Raw genomic sequence first — 24,003 nt, 5'->3', positions numbered from 1 at the left:
GCGGTTGATTTTAAATGTGTGGAAAACACAGGCGTAATCGGCTGTAGCCAACTTTTGCATTTTTAGATTTGAAAAAAGAAAAGGTAAATATATTTTGTATAATTACAAAAACTGTAAATTGTCTTTAGCTAGCTAACTTTGAGTTGTACACTACACACAATGTCTGTAGCTACCACTAACGTTACAAGCTCACAACCACAAACTCGACCGGTCTCTTTCATTGAGCTAGCTAACGTTAACTAGCTACTAGTATCTATAAAATAGCTGTTTTGCTGTTAAGCTAACGTTAGCTTGAAGCTGGTTGTATTTTAATGAGTGGCGTTTCAGCATTAGTAAAATAACAAGAATGCAAACCAAGATAGCTAGCTAGAATGTCACGAACAGCAGATTGCTGTCTAGTCAAATCAGCAAATGAGTGATTTAACAATACAATCTAAGTTGGCCTAACGTCTGTCGATGTGCCCTTGAGCAAGGCACTTAACCCTAATTGCTCCTGTAAATCGCTCTGGATACGAGCGTCTGCTAAATGACTAAAATGTAAATGTTACTTACATTTACATTTACGTCATTTAGCAGACGCTCTTATGCATACTAACTGTTAGCTCGCTTGCGTTACTATTACCAAGTGTAATTGCCGAAATGTTTTTGTTTTGCACTTAGTCGTAAATGAATGTACGTTAGTTAACTAGCGTTAGTAATGTAGAAGGAACACTGACAAATTCAGTACAATAAGTCCAATATAACTTTAGTGAAGAGTGTAAGTGTGTATGCAATGTTTATGTATTGTGTCATCATGCACACTGGTGTCATGTTGTTGTAATCTAGATTGTAGGCTACTTGTTTGCAAATTTATATTAGCAATTTTAAAGTAGCTAGCTAGTTAACATCCCTTTCTTTCTGACAGTTGTGGTTATGGCCCAGGTTGAGGCAGAACGGGAGCTGTGTAAACAGAACATCCAGCCATTGAGAGAGGGATGGGCTGTGACTGATCTGCACCTCAGCCACCAAGAGGGATCAAGCCATGCAGCTATCCAGCAACAGAGACAGTATGTCATCAACGTTGACTTCATAATGTTACTAGCTCGCTATATTCAACCATTTTAGGTTTGGTGATAGGAGTCACTGTCTGGGCTATTCTGTTCAGGTGCCATCTCACTTTGTGTAGAGATATATTATGATATCTGTTATAGAATTTGGTATTGTGTGGATTTGGTGAGTTTCTACATGGGGCATGTCTTTAAAAGTTCACATCGGCTCAGTCTATAGAATTGAAACCTCCGCTTTGTGCCCCACAGAGCGTTTGAATTGGAACTCCGTGTGTACACTGGAGACGATCCACTTGATATCTGGGATAGGTGAGATGTGCAGCAGCATATGCAATTCACCTCACTCTGTAACACACCACACACACACACAGGTACACACATACAGATTTAGACACACAAACACACTTCCCCGTGCTCCCTAACTTCACCTGCCATGATGGGATTTGTGTGTTTTTTTTGTGACTCAGTTTCTTTTGTGTGATCTGTTTTAAACTTTTGTATAGGTACAATTTTTGTATGCTGTTAAACCTACCCCTGCTTCCAATCCAAAATGTCCCTCGGAACAATAGTTTGATTGACCACACAGACGCACACACACTCGGGGGACCATAAAACACTTTTGCTTCTGTGTTGTGCAGGTACCTAAAATGGATACTCCTGACTTACCCACAGGGTAGTAAAGAGAGCAGCCTCACGGTCATTCTGGAGAGGGCTGTGCAGCTCTTTGCTGATGACAAGAAATACTACAATGATCCCCGTTACATCAACCTCTGGATCAAGTTGGTGAGTGGCTAGTCCAGGTCGTTAGTGCGTGATCCTGCACTACCACCCTGCATTGAACGATGTTCAACTCCATAGACAAACTCCGCTAACGCCCTGGGCCAGAGCTAGTGAGCGGCAACATGACATGGATTGCCAAAGGATTAAGGAATACCAATAGCCTCGCTTCTACGATCACACTCTGGTGGTCAATGAGGATATCTACATTTTATGCGTGATCTTGTTCACATCAAATTAGTTTGAGCTGTGCAAGAGCTAAGGCAGAAAATTGTCCACTCATACAATATCACACTTGCAAACACATGCCTTACTAAGTATAGCCTGGGATATTGTAATCCAAACGAAATATTGCTCAATTTCACTGTTTCCCTTCATTGACAATAGTGAAATGGAGCGATATTCGCTGTATTCCCCAAGCTAATACTAAGTGTAAAAATGTATGTTTACAGCCATGTTTAGAAGCTCGTATAAATTTGTATGAAAATGTGAACGGGTTGGAACGTAAATTACTTTCCAATCATTCCGAACAGAATCCCTATTTATTTAGTTCTGTTCCGACCAGCAGAATAAAGTTCTGAACTGGTTAGAACCCCAAAAATTAGCAGTTAATATATTTACTTATCATAAAAGATTTACCCAGTGAAATCAACAGTTTTTACATTTGGCTCATTAATTTACTCCACCAATTAGCGTGGATAGAGCAGCTGGCTATGGAACGGGAAGGTTGTTTGATGGACAGATCCTGTAAGTGCAAGCGCGAGATACAACTGAAAGTTCAGGGGTGAGGAGAGAGAGGGTGGAGATGGAGGGAGCTTGGCTTGAAATGCAGAACGTCGTGATGTGAATTGGAATGTGTTTAGGCTATTACTAGCATCATAACTTCACTGAATTACAGAATTATATACTAGACATCAGGAATATTTTTGGAACAAAAAAGAACATTAACCAGCTCTCAAGATTTGAAAAAAACTTTTGTTGCGGAACACTAGAGAACCTTCGTTCCCGGTTCTGTTTCCGTTCCTTGAAAAATGTTCTTTTTCGGTTCTGTTCCCTGAACCGGTTCCAACCCCTGCCGTTCAATATACTGTATATTACTGCTGGGAAAGCACTGACATTGGCTTGCATGCTATCACCACCCACCTGTTTGCATCGATACAGAACTCGGAACAATTGACCCAACTTGGGTTGAGTGCATTAGGGTACACAACGGAAAAGTTCTAAAACATTTTGCAACATAGAACAAAAATGAGCTTTTGTTATTAGGCAAGTCCATGTAGTTTCTCCCTATTTGAGTCTGTTTTGGTGCCTAATGGACACTGCTGTGTTGTAGGCCCAGAACAGCATGGAGCCCCTGGAAATGTTCAGCTACATGCAGGCCCAAGGCATCGGACTCACTCAGGCTGCCCTTTACATTACCTGGGCGGAGGAGTTCGAGAAGCACGGCAACTTCCAGAAGGCAGACGCCAAATTCCAAGAGGGACTTAAGTGCAGAGCCCAGCCCATGGATAAACTTCAGCAATATCACAAGTGTGTGCTCCTTGTCTCTGTCCATTCCTTGTTAGCTGTCCTAGGTCTGCCTCTGTTGTCTACGTCATATACGGAAGGGAGTATGCTGCATACATTTGTACTGAACAGTGTGTTCTAAATAGTATGTACTATTAGTTCATAGTAAATACTTTATAATGATTTAATATGAGAATTCAGGCACAGCCCTTGTCATTGTTTATCTGTGGTTTGGTGATTTTTCTTTTAGGGTTTTCCAGGCCAGGGTGGCCCATCAGGCTATGTCTGGCATAGCAGACGGAGCTGAGGAGGAACAGGAACCAGAACCAGCAAGAACCAATATGGTAGACCTGAGACCACGGGGGAGGAAAAAGGCAGTCGCACCAGTCAATAGGACAGAGGCCTCGGCTGCAGGTTAGCCCTTTGTGGTCTTTACTAGGGGTTTTGCTGCACAGTTGCTGATCTACCAATGGGCGGGTAGATGGGGCTTTCTCAGCCAATCGGCGCTGTTCTGAATTCAATGCCGTCTTTGAGGAAAGTGGATCCAGAGTCGTTGATCTTCTGCTTAAGAAGGGCAATTGCAATCGTACACAGAGCCATGTTTTGACCATATCAATTTGAGAGTTGTTTAGAAAATGTTCTAAAATGAAATGCAGTATTTTCAGATGAAATGCTGGACTTTGATGCAAAAATATCCCACTTGAAAGTAAAGTAGGGCTGAAGAGGTTGAGAACTACGTTTTGCTGTCTTTGGTAGGACACTCTCGAGGGCTGAACTTGCAGTTGCCCAGACGGTCCGCTCGCAACATCCAGAACAATCCGATCCCGGTGTTTAACGAGAACCAGGCGGGTTCCCTTCAAGCTGCAGAACCGAACCTAGAACCCTGGATGGCACCACCCACCAGCAGGGCCAAAGAGAATGAAGTCATGCCTGAGCAATTGGCCGACATCAAGGTTTGACCACAGATGCCCATCTCCACAGATAACTTGACCTGTCGTTTCCATTGTATCAATGTGCGCTGTTTCTAATCTGTGAGACTTTGTCGCGATAGCTTACCAGTAGTGAATAGAGTTGGTAGACTTGGGTTTGTGTTTTAATATGGAACTAAAGCCATTTTCTGTGGAACCTTTTGTATTTGATCATTGTAAAAACTGTTATTATTAAGCCATTTAAGGGGGTGTTCTTTGTCATGGCAGATGCCCCAGACGTCATGGTGTTCTGGCTCCAGTGTAATGGTCCCTGCCAGCAGGCCCAACTTCCAGCCTTTCGTGGATGAGAGTGACCAGACCCCTTCTGTGTGAGTAGTGGAGGAGGGTGACCAAACACCTTCTGTGTGAGTAGTGGAGGAAGTTGACCAGACACCTTCTGTGTGAGTAGTGAAGGAGGGTGACTAGACCCCTTCTGTGTGAGTAGTGGAGGAGGGTGACCAAACACCTTCTGTGTGAGTAGTGGAGGAAGTTGACCAGACACCTTCTGTGTGAGTAGTGAAGGAGGGTGACTAGACCCCTTCTGTGTGAGTAGTGAAGGAGGGTGACTAGACCCCTTCTGTGTGAGTAGTGGAGGAAGTTGACCAGACACCTTCTGTGTGAGTAGTGGAGGAGGGTGACTAGACCCCTTCTGTGTGAGTAGTGGAGGAGGGTGACTAGACCCCTTCTGTGTGAGTAGTGGAGGAGGGTGACTAGACCCCTTCTGTGTGAGTAGTGGAGGAGGGTGACTAGACCCCTTCTGTGTGAGTAGTGGAGGAGGGTGACTAGACCCCTTCTGTGTGAGTAGTGGAAGAGGGTGACTAGACCCCTTCTGTGTGAGTAGTGGAGGAGGGTGACTAGACCCCTTATGTGTGAGTAGTGGAGGAGGGTGACTAGACCCCTTCTGTGTGAGTAGTGGAAGAGGGTGACTAGACCCCTTCTGTGTGAGTAGTGGAGGAGGGTGACTAGACCCCTTCTGTGTGAGTGGTGAAGGAGGGTGACCAGACCCCTTCTGTGTGAGTAGTGAAGGAGGGTGACTAGACCCCTTCTGTGTGAGTAGTGGAGGAGGGTGACTAGACCCCTTCTGTGTGAGTAGTGGAGGAGGGTGACTAGACCCCTTCTGTGTGAGTAGTGGAGGAGGGTGACCAGACACCTTCTGTGTGAGTAGTGAAGGAGGGTGACTAGACCCCTTCTGTGTGAGTAGTGGAGGAGGGTGACCAGACCCCTTCTGTGTGAGTAGTGGAGGAGGGTGACCAGACCCCTTCTGTGTGAGTAGTGGAGGAGGGTGACCAGACACCTTCTGTATGAGTAGTGGAGGAGGGTGACTAGACCCCTTCTGTGTGAGTAGTGGAGGAGGGTGACCAGACACCTTCTGTGTGAGTAGTGGAGGAGGGTGACTAGACCCCTTCTGTGTGAGTAGTGGAGGAGGGTGACTAGACCCCTTCTGTGTGAGTAGTGGAGGAGGGTGACTAGACCCCTTCTGTGTGAGTAGTGGAGGAGGGTGACTAGACCCCTTCTGTGTGAGTAGTGGAGGAGGGTGACTAGACCCCTTCTGTGTGAGTAGTGGAGGAGGGTGACTAGACCCCTTCTGTGTGAGTAGTGGAGGAGGGTGACCAGACCCCTTCTGTGTGAGTAGTGGAGGAGGGTGACCAGACCCCTTCTGTGTGAGTAGTGGAGGAGGGTGACCAGACCCCTTCTGTGTGAGTAGTGGAGGAGGGTGACCAGACCCCTTCTGTGTGAGTAGTGGAGGAGGGTGACCAGACACCTTCTGTATGAGTAGTGGAGGAGGGTGACTAGACCCCTTCTGTGTGAGTAGTGGAGGAGGGTGACTAGACCCCTTCTGTGTGAGTAGTGGAGGAGGGTGACCAGACCCCTTCTGTGTGAGTAGTGGAGGAGGGTGACCAGACCCCTTCTGTGTGAGTAGTGGAGGAGGGTGACCAGACCCCTTCTGTGTGAGTAGTGGAGGAGGGTGACCAGACCCCTTCTGTGTGAGTAGTGGAGGAGGGTGACCAGACACCTTCTGTGTGAGTAGTGGAGGAGGGTGACTAGACCCCTTCTGTGTGAGTAGTGGAGGAGGGTGACTAGACCCCTTCTGTGTGAGTAGTGGAGGAGGGTGACCAGACCCCTTCTGTGTGAGTAGTGGAGGAGGACTAAAGTTGTCTCAAGCAGCTGATCTAGGGCCAATTTTGAGTAACTCCCCTCATGGTTAAAGATGGACTCTGCAAGCTAATTTCGTTGTTTCAAATGTAAAAAGTAATGTTCATAAATGCATATAAGAACACTCACATTAATTTTCTACCTGTTCGGAATTAATAGGATGGCGCATATTCTGGTCAAAAAATGAGTTTTAATAAAAGGAGTAAATTACAAGAAGTTTTGATGATTCATCAACTCTCAATCGTCTGGTTACATTCTTAGAAACCATGGAAACTCTTGTTTGCAGTAGCTAACTAACCAAGTGGGCTAGCTAACGTTTCATCTCTGACTAAATGCAGCAAAAATAATCTCCTCCCCTTTCTCCATGGCTGCAGGTCTGCGTGTAAGATTGACCCTGCGGTGAACATGGTCCTCTCTGCCCGCCCGCCCCCCTCCAAAGACGAGTCTGCATTGGAGCGTCTGCCGTCGCAGGAGGGAGGAGGGGGCGAGGTGAAGGAACAGAGCATGTACCTCAAAGAGCTGCTGCTGAATGGTGCTGTGGAGCTGAGCATTGAAGAGCTGCGCGCCGAACACTACTTCACACGCAAGCGGCAAGAAATCGAAGGTTATCATTGGACAGTAACTGTTAGCATAAAACTCACGTTATACCTGGGATGTTCCAAGACATTTGACATATTTCCTGGTTTCACATGCACCTTGGCTGTAGTCTATTACCCCCCAACAGTATTTAGGGCCAACAAACCCCCTTTAAAGTACAGACATACAACAGATATTGTTTTGGACAAAATACTTGGGCAAGGTTGTGTGTGTATCCCCTGTTCATGTAAATTGTCTTGGGCTTCTGTGCCTTCGACTGCCGTTTCTCACCCAGTCACTCGGGCCTCCTTTTTGGCTTCTCTGTGCCGTTTAAGGGACCTTTTTCCACTGACATATTCCCTCAAGGTAAACCACCCATGCCCCTTTATTAATTGTTTATTCCCTCCCTTTCCTTTGGATAGAGACGATTCAACAGCAGAGCCAAGCCAAAGAGAGGCTGAGGCAGCAGATAGATGAGAAGCAACGACTGCTTCAGTTGCAGCAATCCCAGCAACGACAGCAACGACCACAGCAGGCAAGTGGCAAAGACTCTAAATCTAGGGTTGTGTTCATTAGGGCACACCGTAGCGAAACGTTTTGTAACAGAAAAACAAAGTGTTTCTTATTGGACAAATTGAGATAATCTCCCCCTTTCAGCGCGTTTCGTGCCTACTGAACGCTACCCTGGTTTGAGATGCCTGAACTTGCTTTGCAGATGTACAATGTGTGTCACGATTGGTTGTCGTCCCTTTTTTCTTTTCAGTTGGAGGTCCGTTTAGGAAACCCAGCTAGAAAGTGTTTTGACAAACTGCAAAGGTCATTGACTTTGACTGTGAAAGCAACTTGTTTGTCATAACCATATTAACTATCTGCAGCTAGACTATCTGGGTCGGATTCAGTAGGGCACGCCGTAGCCAGTATTTCCTCTGTATGCATTAGGATTTATTTTATTTTATATACAGTGCATTCGGAAAGTATTCAGACCCCTTAACCTTTTCCACATTTTGTTACGTTACAGCCTTATTCTAAAAAAAAATTTAAATATATTTTTTTTATTCATCAATGGTTTTTAGAAATGTTTGCAAATGGAAAAAAATGGAAATATAACATTTACATAAGTATTCAGACCCTTTACTCAGTTCTTTTTTGAAGCACCTTTGGCAGCGATTACAGCCTCAAGTCTTCTTGGGTATGATGCTACAAGCTTGGCACACCTGTATTTGGGGAGTTTCTCCCATTCTTTTCTGCAGATCCTCTCAAGCTCTGTCAGGTTGGATGGGGAGCGTCGCTGCACAGCTATTTTCAGGTCTCTATAGAGAGGTTCAAGTCCGGGCTCTGGCTGGGCCACTTAAGGACATTCAGAGACTTGTCCCGAAGCCACTCCTGCGTTGTCCTGGCTGTGTTCTTAGGGTCGTTGTCCTGTTGGAAGGTGAACCTTCGCCCCCAGTCTGAGAACCAGCTCTAGAGTGCTCAGGACTTCATCAATGATCTCTCTGTACTTTGCTCTGTTCATCTTTCCCCCGATCCTGACTAGTCCCTCAGTCCCTGCCACTGAAAAACATCCCTAGAGCATGATGCCGCCACCACCATGCTTCACCATAGGGATGGTGCCAGGTTTCCTCCTGACGTGACGCTTGGCATTCAAGCCAAAAAGTTCAATCTTGGTTTCATCAAACCAGAGAATCTTCTTTCTCATGGTCTGAGAGTGATTTATGTGCTTTTTGGCAAACTCCAAGCGGGCTGTCATGTGCCTTTTACTGAGGAGTTGCTTCTGTTTGGCCACGCTACCATAAAGGCCTGAGTGGTGGAGTGCTGCAGATATGGTGGTCCTTCTGGAAGGTTCTCCCATCTCCACAGAGGAACTCTAGAGCTCTTTCAGAATGACCATTGGGTTCTTGGTCACCTCCCTGACCAAGGCCCTTCTCCACCGATTGCTCAGTTTGTCCGGGAGGCCAGCTCTAGGAAGAGTCTTGGTGGTTCCAAACTTCATCCATTTAAGAATGATGGAGGCCATTGTGTTCTTGGTGACCTTCAATGCTGCAGAAATATTTTGGTACCCTTCCCCAGATCTGTGCCTTGACACAATCCTGTCTCGGAGCTCTACGGACAATTCCTTCCACCTCATGGCTTGGTTTCTTTGCTCTGAAATGCACTGTCAACTGTGGGACCTTATATGGACAGGTGTGTACCTTTCCAAATCATGGAATAGAATTTACCACAGGTGGACTCCAATCAAGTTGTAGAAACATTTCAAGGATGATCAATGGAAACAGGATGCACCTGAGCTCAATTTCGAGTCTCATAGCAAATGGTCTGAATACTTATATAAAGAAGCTATTTCTGTTTTAAAATGTTTATAAATTAGCAAACATTTCTACACCTGTTTTCGCTTTGTCATAATGGGGTATTGTGTGTAGATTTGAGGATGAAAAATAATTCAATCAATTTTAGAATAAGTCTAAAGTCAGTATCTCCTGAGTGGCGCAGTGGTCTAAGGCACTGCATCGCAGTGCTAACTGTGCCACTAGATCCTGGTTCGAATCCAGGCTCTGTCGCAGCCGGTCGCGACCGGGAGACTCATGGGCGGCGCACAATTGGCCCAGGGTAGGGGAGGGAATGGCCGGCAGAGATGTAGCTCAGTTGATAGAGCATGGCGTTTGCAACGCCAGGGTTGTGGGTTCGATTCCCACGGGGGGCCAGTATAAAAAATAAAATAAATGTATTCACTAACTGTAAGTCGCTCTGGATAAGAGCGTCTGCTAAATGACTGAAATGTAATGTAAATGTAACGTAACAAAATGTGGAAAAAGTCAAGGGGCTGAATACTTTCCGAATGCAGTGTATGTAGACGTATGCCCCAGGAAGCCCCACCCCCAACTCCTCTGCTACTGCTGCTGAAAAAGATCCTAGGGGTAACCACTGGTAGCAAAACGTTTTGCAATGGGGAAAATGAGTGTTTCTTATTGGACAAGTTAGTTTCAAAACATTTTCTCCTTACTGAACACAACCCTGCTGTGTCTAAAAGTGTTCTCATGTCAAATAGACAATTTTCATAACTTTTTGCGTCTAGGAGGTCACTGGGACTGAGTCCATCCAAATAACAGAGTGTGGGTCTGGGTCCGTCATACATACCAGCCAACAGAATGCAATGGCTTTCCAGATCTTTGATGAAGGATCACAGTCTGGCTCTACGCGTGCATCTGGGTAAGCCTTTGAGACTCCTGTCGTATATCACTGCATTAAGAAACACAGTCTAGTTTACATTGTCATAGTCAGTGACTTAGACAGTCGGTGTTAATTAGCCTATATGATAATGGTCATTTTCTTCTCCCCATTTTACTTTATAGAAACTCTATTCCTCGTCAAAAGGACGTGATTCCAGGTTTGTGTTCATTACAATATGCGTGTACACGTGTTAATGCTATATATGCTACAGCGCTAAACAAGCTACATAGACATGTCAAGGGGAGGTAGAAAAATAATAGGTATTTGATTATTTTCAATTATCAACTTTAACCTGTACTTGGCCTCTATCTGACCTTTGGCCTGTGTCTGACCTTTGACCTGTACTTGAGGTCTTTCTCTGACTTGATTACTATTTTAGATGATGTTTTCCTACCCCCTGGAGAGAGAGGTCTTTGCTTTAAGACGCCATACCTGTTTCCAGGTAATTCGGAATGTCCTCTAAAGTCCTCTAAACTCCAACCTGCTTCAAAACTGTATTGAGGAAGTATCGTAACATGGGTTAAAACAGTTTGTTTTAACACTGTAGTATTATTTGGATAACTAATAATTATGCAGGAACAACGACACAAAGTGTTTCAGACTTTTCCATGCACTTCAAAGGTGATCACTTTTTTTGTTGACAGGCGGCAGTATCCCCCACTCTGAACGGACCCAATTATCTAAGGTTTGGACAGTTTTTTTTGGAACTGTAGTATTGACTTTGCGCTAATCTAGCACAATTCAGGCAAAACCATCAATGATCCACTGCCTTTGAATGTACAGCCTGTTCCCAGATCTGTTTGTGCGGTCTTGTCAACTCACAGACCTGGGCTCAGGCTACGTTAGTCTACATATGTATTCTGTTGGAAATTCCTGGCTGCACAAAAAAAATCATTATATCAATAGGTATGATTGATTGATTGATTGATTGACTTGTACCACCCAGAACTTCCCAGAGAGAAGCGAGTCCCTGAATGAGGACGTGGTCAGCGGCCACAAGAACAAGACGCTGTGCGCCAGCCCCGAGGACACGCAGGACTTTGTGAAGGCCGCCAAGATGGCTTCCTCTCCTTATCACGCCACGGGACAGAGGGCGGTCTCACCCAACGCTGGCACTCTGACCAAAGAGCCCGGCATGACCCCTCAACCTGATGCCGACTCGGACGGAAGGAAGATGCTCAGGTATAGTTTTACCACCCAATGAGTTTTGACCCGACCGACAAGGGTCCGCTAGCCTTATTGAGAGTTTGATGGCAGTGAGCTCAGTAGCCTTTCCCTCCCTCTCGAGAGTCATTCTATAGCATCTCTGCCAGTGCAAGTCATGATGATAAGCCGGGGCTGTGTTCATTGATACGGGCACACCGTAGCAAAATGTTTTATAAAGGGATCCGAAAACGACCATATCTTATTGGACAAGTTCAGGTAGTACCTCCCCGCTTTACACCTCGTTTTCTTCCGTTTCGTGCCTAATGAACACAACCCTGCTCAAATGGAAAATACATTGCAAAGTCATAACGTGCAGCTCTAATGAGCTATGAACATTCTAAAACCTATTGTGTTGCTTTCACCAATTATGTCAGATCAGTAATTACTTCAAGGAGCAAGAAAATATGTATTTGAACAGGGCTCTTCTGACTATCTCCTTGATGTTTGTTCTGCAGCCCCATCCAGGAAGCCAGCCTGGAGGCTTGGGGTTCCATGGCTTCAGGCCCCACCTCCACCTCCTCTGTGGGCACAAACTCTGGAGGCAAGGCCGTCCACCACCTCGGCAGGCTGGAGGAGTGCCACGCAGCACCCCACCCCGAAGCCATGGAACAGAATTCACCATCCAGTGAGTATCAGGATGGTCTAGTCCCGTGTGGCTCAGTTGGTAGAGCATGGCGCTTGCAACGCCAGGGTTGTGGGTTCGATTCCCACGGGGGACCAGTACAGAGGAGAAAAATAAAAGAATGAAATGTATGCACTACTGTAAGTTGCTCTGGATAAGAACGTCTGCTAAATTACGTGAATGTAAAGAAAATCATCTCTTCAGCACTGAATTACACACAAAAATACTATTTCCAGTAGAATTTCTTGCCTGCCTTTTTCCTTTGGCTGTCCAAGAAAGCTGTATTTAAACTCATTCAAAGTAAAAGTCATGGAATTGTGTTGCACATGGCAGTTTAGTGGACAGAGAAAAGACTGAAGGGGGAAAAAAGCATTCTAATCCTTTTATTTAAAAAAAATAATACCTTTTCATTTTGACTGTTTGTAATCTTATGTTTCAGTAGAAGCATTGCTCCATAGTATTGCAGGTAATTGTCCATGTGGTTCATAAGAGTCTATTAGTTGTGAATTACTAATGTTCTCAATTGCACACTGACATTTCATTTCACCTATTCAACACTGTGCTCTGACTATTTGGCGGTACAACCCAGTGCCCATTAATTTTGGATTCCATTAATTGTGTATAACTAGTATATTTACGGCCCTTGGCTTCACTAGGATTCCATTAATTGTGTATGACTAGTCTAGTTGAGACCCTTGGCTTCACTAGGAGCTGAAAGGAATAAGTCAAGTCTATTTGGTGTTGAAATGCTTTGTTTTCCCTTCCTGGTATTGTAGTCCAACCTGTGATTGAGGACCCTTGCAGTGTGGGGGTGAGACAGCGTTTGCTGGATCAAGTGGACCTGAGCTCCTTTCCAAACTTCTACTCAGAGGATGGTCCCCTTCCCATGGTTGAGGAAGATGATGTGCTGATCCTAGGTATTTCAACTAATAATCAACGATGGATGGTTGGTTTAAATGATGGGTGGATGGTTGGTTTAAGGGATGGATGGATGGATGGTTGGTTTAAATTACTGATGGATGGATAGTTGGTTGGTTTAAATTATTGATTGGTGGGTGGATTATAATTCTACACCGCTTGTTCACCTTTTTTTGAACCGTCTTGCTTAAAGGGAACGAGACCTTTGCTACCTACTCCAAGATGGACTGTGAGAAGTTTTCCATCTATGCAGGCCGAGGTGGGGGTGACGTTGCCATTAAGGTAAGGCTAGTGAATGATTATAAACTCACAGTAGATTTAAATAACTGTCCTTTTTAGGTGAGTTGAAGAGTTTAATGATTTCATACATGCAGGCTCCACCTCTAACTGTTTATGCATGCAGGCTCCACCTCTATCGAACTAGAATTGCAGATAAAGCAAAATCGCACTGCTGGTTCGCTCGGAAAGTTGGCTTTATTTTAAAGCCAAAGTTCTGAGTTTGCCCCGCCACTTGGTTTGCTATAAAGCTGAGGGGTGGGGCTGGAGAAATGATTCCACTCAAGTTCATATACAGTGAGGGGAAAAAAGTATTTGATCCTCTGCTGATTTTGTACATTTGCCCACTGACAAAGAAATTATCAGTCTATAATTTTAATGGTAGGTTTATTTGAACAGTGAGAGACAGAATAACAACAAAAAAATCCAGAAAAACGCATGTCAAAAATGTTAAAAATTGATTTGCATTTTAATGAGGGAAATAAGTATTTGACCCCCTCTCAATCAGAAAAATTTCTGGTTCCCAGGTGTCTTTTATACAGGTAAAGAGCTCAGATTAGGAGCACACTCTTAAAGGGAGTGCTCCTAATCCCAGCTTGTTACCTGTATAAAAGACACCTGTCCACAGAAGCAATCAATCAGATTCCAAACTCTCCACCATGGCCAAGACCAAAGAGCTCTCCAAGGATGTCAGGGACAAGATTGTAGACCTACACAAGGCTGGAATGGGCAACAAGACCATCGCCAAGCAGCTTGGTGAGAAAGTGACAAAAGCTGGTGCGATTATTCGCAAATGGAAGAAACACAAAATAACTGTCAATCTCTCTCGGCCTGGGGCTCCATGCAAGATCTCACCTCGTGGAGTTGCAATGATCATGAGAAGGGTGAGGAATCACCCCAGAACTACACGGGAGGATCTTGTCAATGATCTCAAGGCAGCTTGGACCATAGTCACCAAGAAAACAATTGGTAACACACTACGCCTTGAAGGACTGAAATCCTGCAGCGCCCGCAAGGTCCCCCTGCTCAAGAAAGCAATATACATGCCCTTCTGAAGTTTGCCAATGAACATCTGAATGATTCAGAGGATACAGTGGGGGAGAAAAGTATTTAGTCAGCCACCAATTGTGCAAGTTCTCCCACTTAAAAAGATGAGAGAGGCCTGTAATTTTCATCATAGGTACATGTCAACTATGACAGACAAATTGAGAAAAAAATTGCATCCTGCAGTGCCAGACGTGTCCCCCTGCTTAAGCCAGTACATGTCCAGGCCCGTCTGAAGTTTGCTAGAGTGCATTTGGATGATCCAGAAGAGGATTGGGAGAATGTCATATGGTCAGATGAAACCAAAATAGAACTTTTTGGTAAAAACTCAACTCGTTGTGTTTAGAGGACAAAGAATGCTGAGTTGCATCCAAAGAACACCATACCTACTGTGAAGCATGGGGGTGGAAACATCATGCTTTGGGGCTGTTTTTCTGCAAAGGGACCAGGACGACTGATCCGTGTAAAGGAAAGAATGAATGGGGCCATGTATCGTGAGATTTTGAGTGAAAACCTCCTTCCATCAGCAAGGGCATTGAAGATGAAACGTGGCTGGGTCTTTTCAGCATGACAATGATCCCAAACACACCGCCCGGGCAACGAAGGAGTGGCTTCGTAAGAAGCATTTCAAGGTCCTGGAGTGGCCTAGCCAGTCTCCAGATCTCAACCCCATAGAAAATCTTTGGAGGGAGTTGAAAGTCCGTGTTGCCCAGCGACAGCCCCAAAACATCACTGCTCTAGAGGAGATCTGCATGGAGGAATGGGCCAAAATACCAGCAACAGTGTGTGAAAACCTTGTGAAGACTTACAGAAAACGTTTGACCTGTGTCATTGCCAACAAAGGGTGTATAACAAAGTATTGAGAAACTTTTGTTATTGACCAAATACTTATTTTCCACCATAATTTGCAAATAAATTCATTAGAAATCCTACAATGTGATTTTCTTGATTTTTTCCCCCTCATTTTGTCTGTCATAGTTGACGTGTACCTATGATGAAAATTACAGGCCTCTCTCATCTTTTTAAGTGGGAGAACTTGCACAATTGGTGGCTGACTAAATACTTTTTCCCCCACTGTAACTGGGTGAAAGTGTTGTGGTCAGATGAGACCAAAATTGAGCTCTTTGGCATCAACTCAACTCGCCGTGTTTGGAAGAGGAGGAATGCTGCCTATGACCCCAAGAACACCATCCCCACCGTCAAACATGGAGGTGGAAACATTATGCTTTGGGGGTGTTTTTCTGCTAAGGGGACAGGACAACTTCACCGCATAAAAGGGACGATGGACGGGGCCATGTACCGTCAAATCTTGGGTGAGAACCTCCTTCCCTCAGCCAGGGCATTGAAAATGGGTCGTGGATGGGTATTCCAGCATGACAATGACCCAAAACACACGGCCAAGGAAAGAAAGGAGTGGCTCAAGAAGAAGCACATGAAGGTCCTGGAGTGACCTAGCCAGTCTCCAGACCTTAATCCCATAGAAAATCTGTGAAGGGAGCTGAAGGTTCGAATTGCCAAACGTCAGCCTGGAAACCTTAATAACTTGGAGAAGATCTGCAAAGAGGAGTGGGACAAAATCCCTCCTGAGATGTGTGCAAACCTGGTGGCCAACTACAAGAAACGTCTGACCTCTGTGATTGCCAACAAGGATTTTGCCACCAAGTACTAAGTCATGTTTTGCAGAGGGGTCAAATACTTATTTCCCTTATTAAAATGCAAATCAATTTATAACATTTTTGACATGTGTTTTTCTGGATTTCTTTGTTATTCTGTCTCTCACTGTTCAAATAAACCTACCATTAAAATTATAGACTGATCATGTCTTTGTCAGTGGGCAAACGTACAAAATCAGCAGGGGATCAAATACTTTTTTCCCTCACTCTAGGGTGCTATGGATGCAATGACAGTCCATGAGATCAACATGATCGTATTGACAGTTAGTTTACAAGGTTCTCCAGCTGAGTTGAGCTCTAACACGTCACTGTCGCCTTGTGCAGCTGGAGCACAACACAGTGCCGTGGGACTTCTACATCGGCTCACAGCTGAGGGAGCGACTAGCCCGGGACTCCCAGGCACCCGTCCACGACGCGGGGCGCTGCTTCCTGTTCCAGGACGGCTGCGTCACAGTCCACAAGGCCCCCCAGCAGAGCACACTGCGTGTGGGTAGTTCCACCTCCGTCCTCCTTGCATTATTGCACCCTCTATCCATAGACATACACAAAAGTGGTAATTAATGGTACTTCATATTGTGACGTTTTGCCAAGTATGTTATATCCACACCCCAAAGAATAACAATAGCTCTGTGTATAAACCATTTATAAAATGAGATGACATCATCTTGGGTGGTGTTCAGTAGGCATTAAACGGAAGAAAATGATCTGAGACGAGGAGGTTCTATTTGAACTCGTCCAGTAAGAACCGCTAGTTGTTGGGGGTTCTTTTTGCATAACATTTTAGCTATGATGTAAAGAACAGGATTCTAATAAGAAAGAACCGTTGATAAGGTCTGTTGTGGTTCCTCCCCTTCTGGCCTACACAGGCGGTGGCTGAGGAGACCTTTGAGGAAGTCGTGGCCTCCCTGGCCATGCAGACAGTGGAGCTGGTGAGACTCATGCACTCCTGCCACCTGATCCACGGAGCCCTCAGTCCAGACACACTGGTCATGAATCGGTATGCACACACACGGTCCAGCCACGAATGCGTATGAGTTGCCAAACACAGACTTGCATGCATAGTTCAGACGCCTGACATACAGGCATATTACTTAGACACATTAGGCCTTGCATGCTTGCATACACCTTTGTTTTGTTCTTTTTAGAGCCTCAGGTGATTTTAGACCACACGCACTAGTTCCTCCTATAAGGTCCCTATGTGCATATGGCTAAAAGTCCCTGGACATATCACATTATGAAACCAAGAAAGTCATGTTTGATAAATACAGCCATACTTAAGATTAAGATCTCCATGTTTTTCTTAAAGCTAAGAGTCCTTAATGGTTGCCACGGCCACAACCGTTTGGGATATTACAAAAACTAAGAAGTTACTGCAAACAACACTTATTAAAAAGGGACATCATTGGACGCGGGGGGGCAACAGTAGTGCCGTTTCCCTAAACGTGGATTAGATCTTTAAATCCGTCAGATAATCTACCAGTCTTAGTCTTCCTTTCCTTTCCACCCCCCCCAGTCCTCATGATGAACCAACGGATGAGATTGGTGCCGCCGTGGCGCTGGACTTCTCCTGCTCCGTGGACCTGGAGCTTCAGCCGGAGGTGACTGCAGCACACAGCCTCCCAGCTGCCCAGGACTTCATCACACAAGGCCTACTAGCCCCCTCTGCCAGCCCTTATCAGGTACGGTGCATAACCTCTCTCTTGTTGGCATCGTCACATGGCTACGTGCTCTCCAGAGGAAAGTCGAAAGATTTCAAAAATAAAGTCGAAAGGTTTCACTGTTTTTAAATTGATATGGACGCCCCCCCCAAAAAAAATCCTGGCCTGCCCCCATCAGCATCATCTTTATGCTCACTTTATTTACAGTATGTAGGATGTATTTGAGTTATTCAGTGATTTATTGCATGGCCCAATACTCTTCTGTACCTCACCCACCCATATGTCTGTTTATTAATGTGTTTCTCTTTTTAATCATGTTCTTGTCTTATGTAAGCTGCAAGCAAAGTTTGAAATGTGTTCTACCCTCTTGTGGCTTTGAGTCTCAAGTGACTCTTGTTATGTAAACTGCCACATGTATTTGTGTAAGTAAATAAAGCCCATCTAAAAATCTACCAGATACCTCCATTTACGATTCATAGAGTTGCTCTGCTCTAGTTCAGTAGCTATCGCCCCCCCCACCCTCCTCTCCCTGATTACAGGTGGATCTCCTGGGTATTGCAGAGACTGTGCACACTCTGCTGAAGAAGAGAACCATGCGCCTGGTTAAGGAAGACTCAGCGTGGACACTGGAGGAATATCAGGAAGCACACCCCAGGTACAGTACGGTTTCCTCTTGTCATGTCCTGCCACTGGGTCCTCACAAGGCCCGCCTACTCCACCAATCGGATGAGGGGGTGTGATGACACGTGTGCCGGCTTGCGGTTGGTGGGAAATGACCAATCAGATGAGGGAGGGGCAGACGAGAGACATGCATTTATTTTATCTAGTGTTCATCAATCATTTGCTTATTTATTATCTAATGAAACCAACCTTTCTAAATGCAAAGTTGTAATTGGATGTCTTATTCAAACTCTACTTGCAAGCTTATTTGCCCTTACTCATAGTTACTTGTCTTAAACCAAAATAGGTTTAATATCTGCATTGTTTTTAAAATGGCATGTAGACAAATTGACACCTTGATTTTTATTTTCAAAATCCACAAGTAAAATGTACAGTTTCACAGATATATATACAGCTCTGGAAAAAATTAAGAGAGCACTGGAAAATGATCAGTTTCTCTGGTTTTACTATTTAGAGGTATGTGTTTGGATAAAATTAACATTTTGTTTTTATTCTATAAACTACTGACAACATTTCTCCCAAATTCCAAATAAAAATATTATCATTTAGAGCATTTATTTGCAGAAAATGACAACTGGTCAAAATAACAAAAAAGATGCAGCGTTGTCAGACCTCGAATAATGCAAAGAAATTAAGTTCATGTTCATTTTTAAACAACACAATACTAATGTTTTAACTTAGGAAGAGTTCAGAAATCAATATTTGGTGGAATAACCCTGATTTTCAATCATAGCTTTCATGCGTCTTGGCATGCTCTCCACCAGTCTTTCACATTGATGTTGGGTGACTTTATGCCACTCCTGGCGCAAAAATTCAAGCAGCTCGGTTTCGTTTGATGGCTTGTGACCATCCATCTTCCTCTTAATCACATTCCAGAAGTTTTCAATGGGGTTCAGGTCTGGAGATTGGGCTGGCCATGACAGGGTCTTGATCTGGTGGTCCTCCATCCACACCTTGATTGACCTGACTGTGTGGCATGGCGCATTGTCCTGCTGGAAAAACCAATCCTCAGAGTTGGGGAACAATGTCAGAGCAAAAGGAAGCACGTTTTCTTCCAGGACAACCTTGTACGTGGCTTGATTCATGCGTCCTTCAAAAAGACAAATCTGCCCGATTCCAGCCTTGCTGAAGCACCCCCAGATCATCACCGATCCTCCACCAAATTTCACAGTGGGTTCGAGACACTGTGGCTTGTAGGCCTCTCCAGGTCTCCCGTCTAACCATTAGACGACCAGGTGTTGGGCAAAGTTGGACTCATCAGAGAAAATGACCTTACTCCAGTCCTCTACTGTCCAATCCTTATGGTCTTTTGCAAACCTCAGCCTGGCTCTTCTTTGCTTCTCATTGATGAAGGGCTTTTTTCTAGCTTTGCACGACTTCAGCCCTGCCCCTAGGAGCCTGTTTCGAACCGTCCTCACCGTGCACTTCACCCCAACTGCCGTTTGCCATTCTTTTTGTAGGTCACTTGATGTCATCCTACGGTTGTTGAGTGACATTCGAATGAGTTGGCGGTCATCCCGGTCAGTAGAGAGTCGTTTTCGCCCTCTGCCGGTCTGTAGCTTTGTTGTCCCCAATGTCTGCTGCTTGACCTTGTTCTTATGAACCGCCGTCTTTGAAATTTTAAGGACGGAAGCAACCTGACGCTCACTGTATCCCTCTGCCAGTAAAGCCAGAATTGAACCCTTCTTTTCCTCACTCAAAACTTTCCTTTTCAACTCTTTTGGCATGGTCCGTAGTTATTTTTTGATTAATATTACTTTTGAGGTACTATTTGGACTGTTTTTGCCATCCAGCTGGTCCTATTGCAAGAGGATAGTAATGACCACAGCAGTGATTTTTTATACTTTTCATCGTTAAATAAGATTTGGTTCAGGTGATCGCATAATCAGTACCTAATTCAGTAGAATGAGGTGTGCCTGTGTTGGAATTCAACAGACACTGGAATGGAATGGCATACATGTAGAGATGCTGATTTAAGAAAAATTTGCAGTGGTCTCTTAATTTTTTCCCAGAGCTGTGTGTGTGTGTATATATATATATATATTTTAAAAAATTAAGTTGACAACTTTAACCCTGTTGCTTTGTGAGGTGTTGAAGTTCAGTTAGCCATTGTTATGTAAATGAAATCTGAAAAGTACCATCTGAGGGCTCATGCCATGCCAAATCTTTTCAGCCTCCTGAGGGGGAAGAGGTGTTGTCATGCCTTCTTCACAACAGTGTTGGTGTGTTTGGACCATAATAGGTCCATAGTGATGTGGACACCGATGATCTTGAAGCTCTTGACCCGCTCCATTACAGCCCTGTCGATGTGAATGGGGGCGTGCTCGGCCCTCTGTTTACTGTAGCTCCTTTGTCTTGCTCACATTGAGGGAGAGGTTGTTGTCCTGGCACCACACTGCCAGGTCTCTGACCTCCTCCCTGTAGGCTGTCTCATTGTCGTCGGTGATCAGGCCAACCACCGTTGCGTCGTCTGCAAACGTAATAATGGTGTAGGAGTCGTGCACGACCACGCAGTTGTGGGTGAACCGAGTACAGGAGGGACCAAGCACGCACCCCTGGGGGGCCCCCGTGTTGAGGGTCAGCGTGGCAGATGTGTTGTTGCCTACCCTCACCACCTGGAGACGGCCCGTCGGGAAGTTCCAGGATCCAGTTGGAGAGGGATGTGTTCAGTCCCTGGGTCATTAGCTTAGTGATGCGCTTGGAGGGCACTATGGTGTTGAACACTGAGCTGTAGTCAATGAACAGCATTCTCACATAGGTGTTCTTTTTTTTCCAGGTGGGAGAGGGCAGTGTGGAGTGCAATAGAGATTGCAAGATCTGTTGGGGCGGTATGCAAATTGGAGAGGGTCTAGGGTTTCTGGGATAATGGTGTTGATGTGAGCCATGACCAGCCTTTCAAAGCATTTCATGGCTACAGATGTGAGTGCTTCAGGGTGGTAGTCATTTACACGGGTTACCTTGGCGTTCTTTGGCACCGGGAGTATGGTGGTCTGCTTGAAACATGCAGTTATTACAGACTGGGTCAGGGAAAGGTTGAAAATGGCAGTGAAGACGCTTGCCAGCTGGTCAGCGCAAGCTCTGAGTAAGTGTCCTGTTAATCAGTCTGGTCCTGCGGCCTTGTACCAAATCCATGAAGGGAAGTGAATGAGTGCACAATTCGGGAGAAAGGACACATTATTCGATTATTGGGCCGCAGGTATTGTCTTTCATCCCCTGTTCCTCAAGCAAACTCTTTTTATTTACAGTGACCGGAGCGATGCGTTTTGGAGCAAGTTCTTCCGGACCGTTCTGAATCCCGGAGACAGGCCTTCTGTGTCAGTCCTCACAGAGCTACTTGAAGACATGAAGAAGTCTAAATTTGCTTGCTATGGCGCCTAGTTTTTTTCCTAGCACTGCCTTCCTAGTACACTGTCAGTGTGGCTATTTAGATTTTCTTTGTCTCATATTTGTAGATGTTGCTGTTGTAATAATTGTTTTGTTAGTCTCTTTATCTGTTATGATTTCAATTTAATTGTTTTATTTCTGTTAAATGCAGTTGATTGTTCAGAATAAAGTATAGCTTTTATTCATTATGACTGTTTTGCTTGTTTTTTCAACGGTTGTATTCATTTTTAGCATTTACTGCCTGTATACAGTGGGGGAAAAAAGTATTTAGTCAGCCACCAATTGTGCAAGTTCTCCCACTTAAAAAGATGAGAGAGGCCTGTAATTTTCATCATAGGTACACGTCAACTATGACAGACAAATTGAGAATTTTTTTTCCAGAAAATCACATTGTAGGATTTTTAATGAATTTATTTGCAAATTATGGTGGAAAATAAGTATTTGGTCACCTACAAACAAGCAAGATTTCTGGCTCTCACAGACCTGTAACTTCTTCTTTAAGAGGCTCCTCTGTCCTCCACTCGTTACCTGTATTAATGGCACCTGTTTGAACTTATTATCAGTATTAAATACACCTGTCCACAACCTCAAACAGTCACACTCCAAACTCCACTATGGCCAAGACCAAAGAGCTGTCAAAGGACACCAGAAACAAAATTGTAGACCTGCACCAGGCTGGGAAGACTGAATCTGCAATAGGTAAGCAGCATGGTTTGAAGAAATCAACAGTGGGAGCAATTATTAGGAAATGGAAGACATACAAGACCACTGATAATCTCCCTCGATCTGGGGCTCCACGCAAGATCTCACCCCGTGGGGTCAAAATGATCACAAGAACGGTGAGAAAAAATCCCAGAACCACACGGGGGGACCTAGTGAATGACCTGCAGAGAGCTGGGACCAAAGTAACAAAGCCTACCATCAGTAACACACTACGCCGCCAGGGACTCAAATCCTGCAGTGCCAGACGTGTCCCCCTGCTTAAGCCAGTACATGTCCAGGCCTGTCTGAAGTTTGCTAGAGTGCATTTGGATGATCCAGAAGAGGATTGGGAGAATGTCATATGGTCAGATGAAACCAAAATAGAACTTTTTGGTAAAAACTAAACTCGTCGTGTTTGGAGGACAAAGAATGCTGAGTTGCATCCAAAGAACACCATACCTACTGTGAAGCATGCGGGTGGAAACATCATGCTTTGGGGCTGTTTTTCTGCAAAGGGACCAGGACGGCTGATCCGTGTAAAGGAAAGAATGAATGGGGCCATGTATCGTGAGATTTTGAGTGAAAACCTCCTTCCATCAGCAAGGGCATTGAAGATGAAACGTGGCTGGGTCTTTCAGCATGACAATGATCCCAAACACACCGCCCGGGCAACGAAGGAGTGGCTTCGTAAGAAGCATTTCAAGGTCCTGGAGTGGCCTAGCCAGTCTCCAGATCTCAACCCCATAGAAAATCTTTGGAGGGAGTTGAAAGTCTGTGTTGCCCAGCGACAGCCCCAAAACATCACTGCTCTAGAGGAGATCTGCATGGAGGAATGGGCCAAAATACCAGCAACAGTGTGTGAAAACCTTGTGAAGACTTACAGAAAAAGTTTGACCTGTGTCATTGCCAACAAAGGGTATATAACAAAGTATTGAGAAACTTTTGTTATTTTCCACCATAATTTGCAAATAAATTCATAAAAAATCCTACAATGTGATTTTCTGGATTTTTTTTCTCAATTTATCTGTCATAGTTGACGTGTACCTATGATGAAAATTACAGGCCTCTCTCATCTTTTTAAGTGGGAGAACTTGCACAATTGGTGGCTGAATAAATACTTTTTTTCCCCACTGTATGGCCTGTAGAGGGTGTGTTCATTAATCTCTGAACAGTTTTATGGTACAGTAACAGGGTTTTGACAGAAGTACATCTGAGTTATGTCTGAAGTTAGAGCACGGCATACCCTGGCAGTTAACCAGCAAGACTTGTGTTGTGTGTTTTTTTTGGGTGGTAGAATTAACATAGTAAATGTAGATCTGGGACACTCCAATTTAGTATACGTTACGTATGGTCTGACATACAGTGCCTTCAGAAGGTATTCACAGCCGTTGAAGCAGAAATTGAATATCCCTTTGAGCATGGTGAAGTTATTACACTTTGGATGGTGTATCAATACACCCAGTCACTACAAAAATACAGGCGTCCTTCCTAACTCGGTTGCCGGAAAGGAACGAAACCACTCAGGGATTTCACCATGAGGGCAATGGTGACTTTAAATCACTTGCATAGCTTAATGGCTATGCTAGG

The 24,003-nt window shown here is 44.7% G+C and overlaps 1 protein-coding gene across 1 annotated transcript; it reads left to right on the top strand.

The window, feature by feature from the left end:
- LOC311108437 (mitotic checkpoint serine/threonine-protein kinase BUB1 beta-like) lies at positions 1–21,902 on the top strand. Its single transcript, XM_084151060.1, has 23 exons — positions 1–83; positions 905–1,046; positions 1,296–1,355; positions 1,685–1,829; positions 3,157–3,353; positions 3,580–3,743; positions 4,086–4,282; positions 4,526–4,626; positions 6,826–7,055; positions 7,450–7,562; positions 10,098–10,231; positions 10,375–10,409; positions 10,632–10,694; positions 10,897–10,937; positions 11,199–11,434; positions 11,914–12,083; positions 12,857–12,997; positions 13,192–13,280; positions 16,316–16,477; positions 16,858–16,988; positions 17,505–17,670; positions 18,189–18,304; positions 21,576–21,902. The coding sequence occupies exons 2-23, from the start codon at positions 913–915 to the stop codon at positions 21,706–21,708; spliced, it is 2,958 nt and encodes a 985-aa protein (XP_084007186.1). The 5' UTR covers positions 1–83; positions 905–912; the 3' UTR covers positions 21,709–21,902.
- The last annotated feature ends 2,101 nt before the right edge of the window (positions 21,903–24,003 follow it).

Source organism: Coregonus lavaretus (genome assembly GCF_964263955.1).
Source record: "Coregonus lavaretus genome assembly, chromosome: 33".
NCBI lineage: Eukaryota > Metazoa > Chordata > Actinopteri > Salmoniformes > Salmonidae > Coregonus > Coregonus lavaretus.
This window is presented reverse-complemented; position numbering and strand designations above follow the sequence as displayed.

Coding starts and splice junctions, on each gene's coding strand:
- LOC311108437 (XM_084151060.1), top strand. CDS start 913: ATGGCCCAGGTTGAGGCAGAACGGGAGCTGTGTAAACAGAACATCCAG. Junction 10,938..11,198: donor AACGGACCCAATTATCTAAG/GTTTGGACAGTT, acceptor TGTACCACCCAG/AACTTCCCAGAGAGAAGCGA. Junction 16,478..16,857: donor CCCAGCAGAGCACACTGCGT/GTGGGTAGTTCC, acceptor TGGCCTACACAG/GCGGTGGCTGAGGAGACCTT.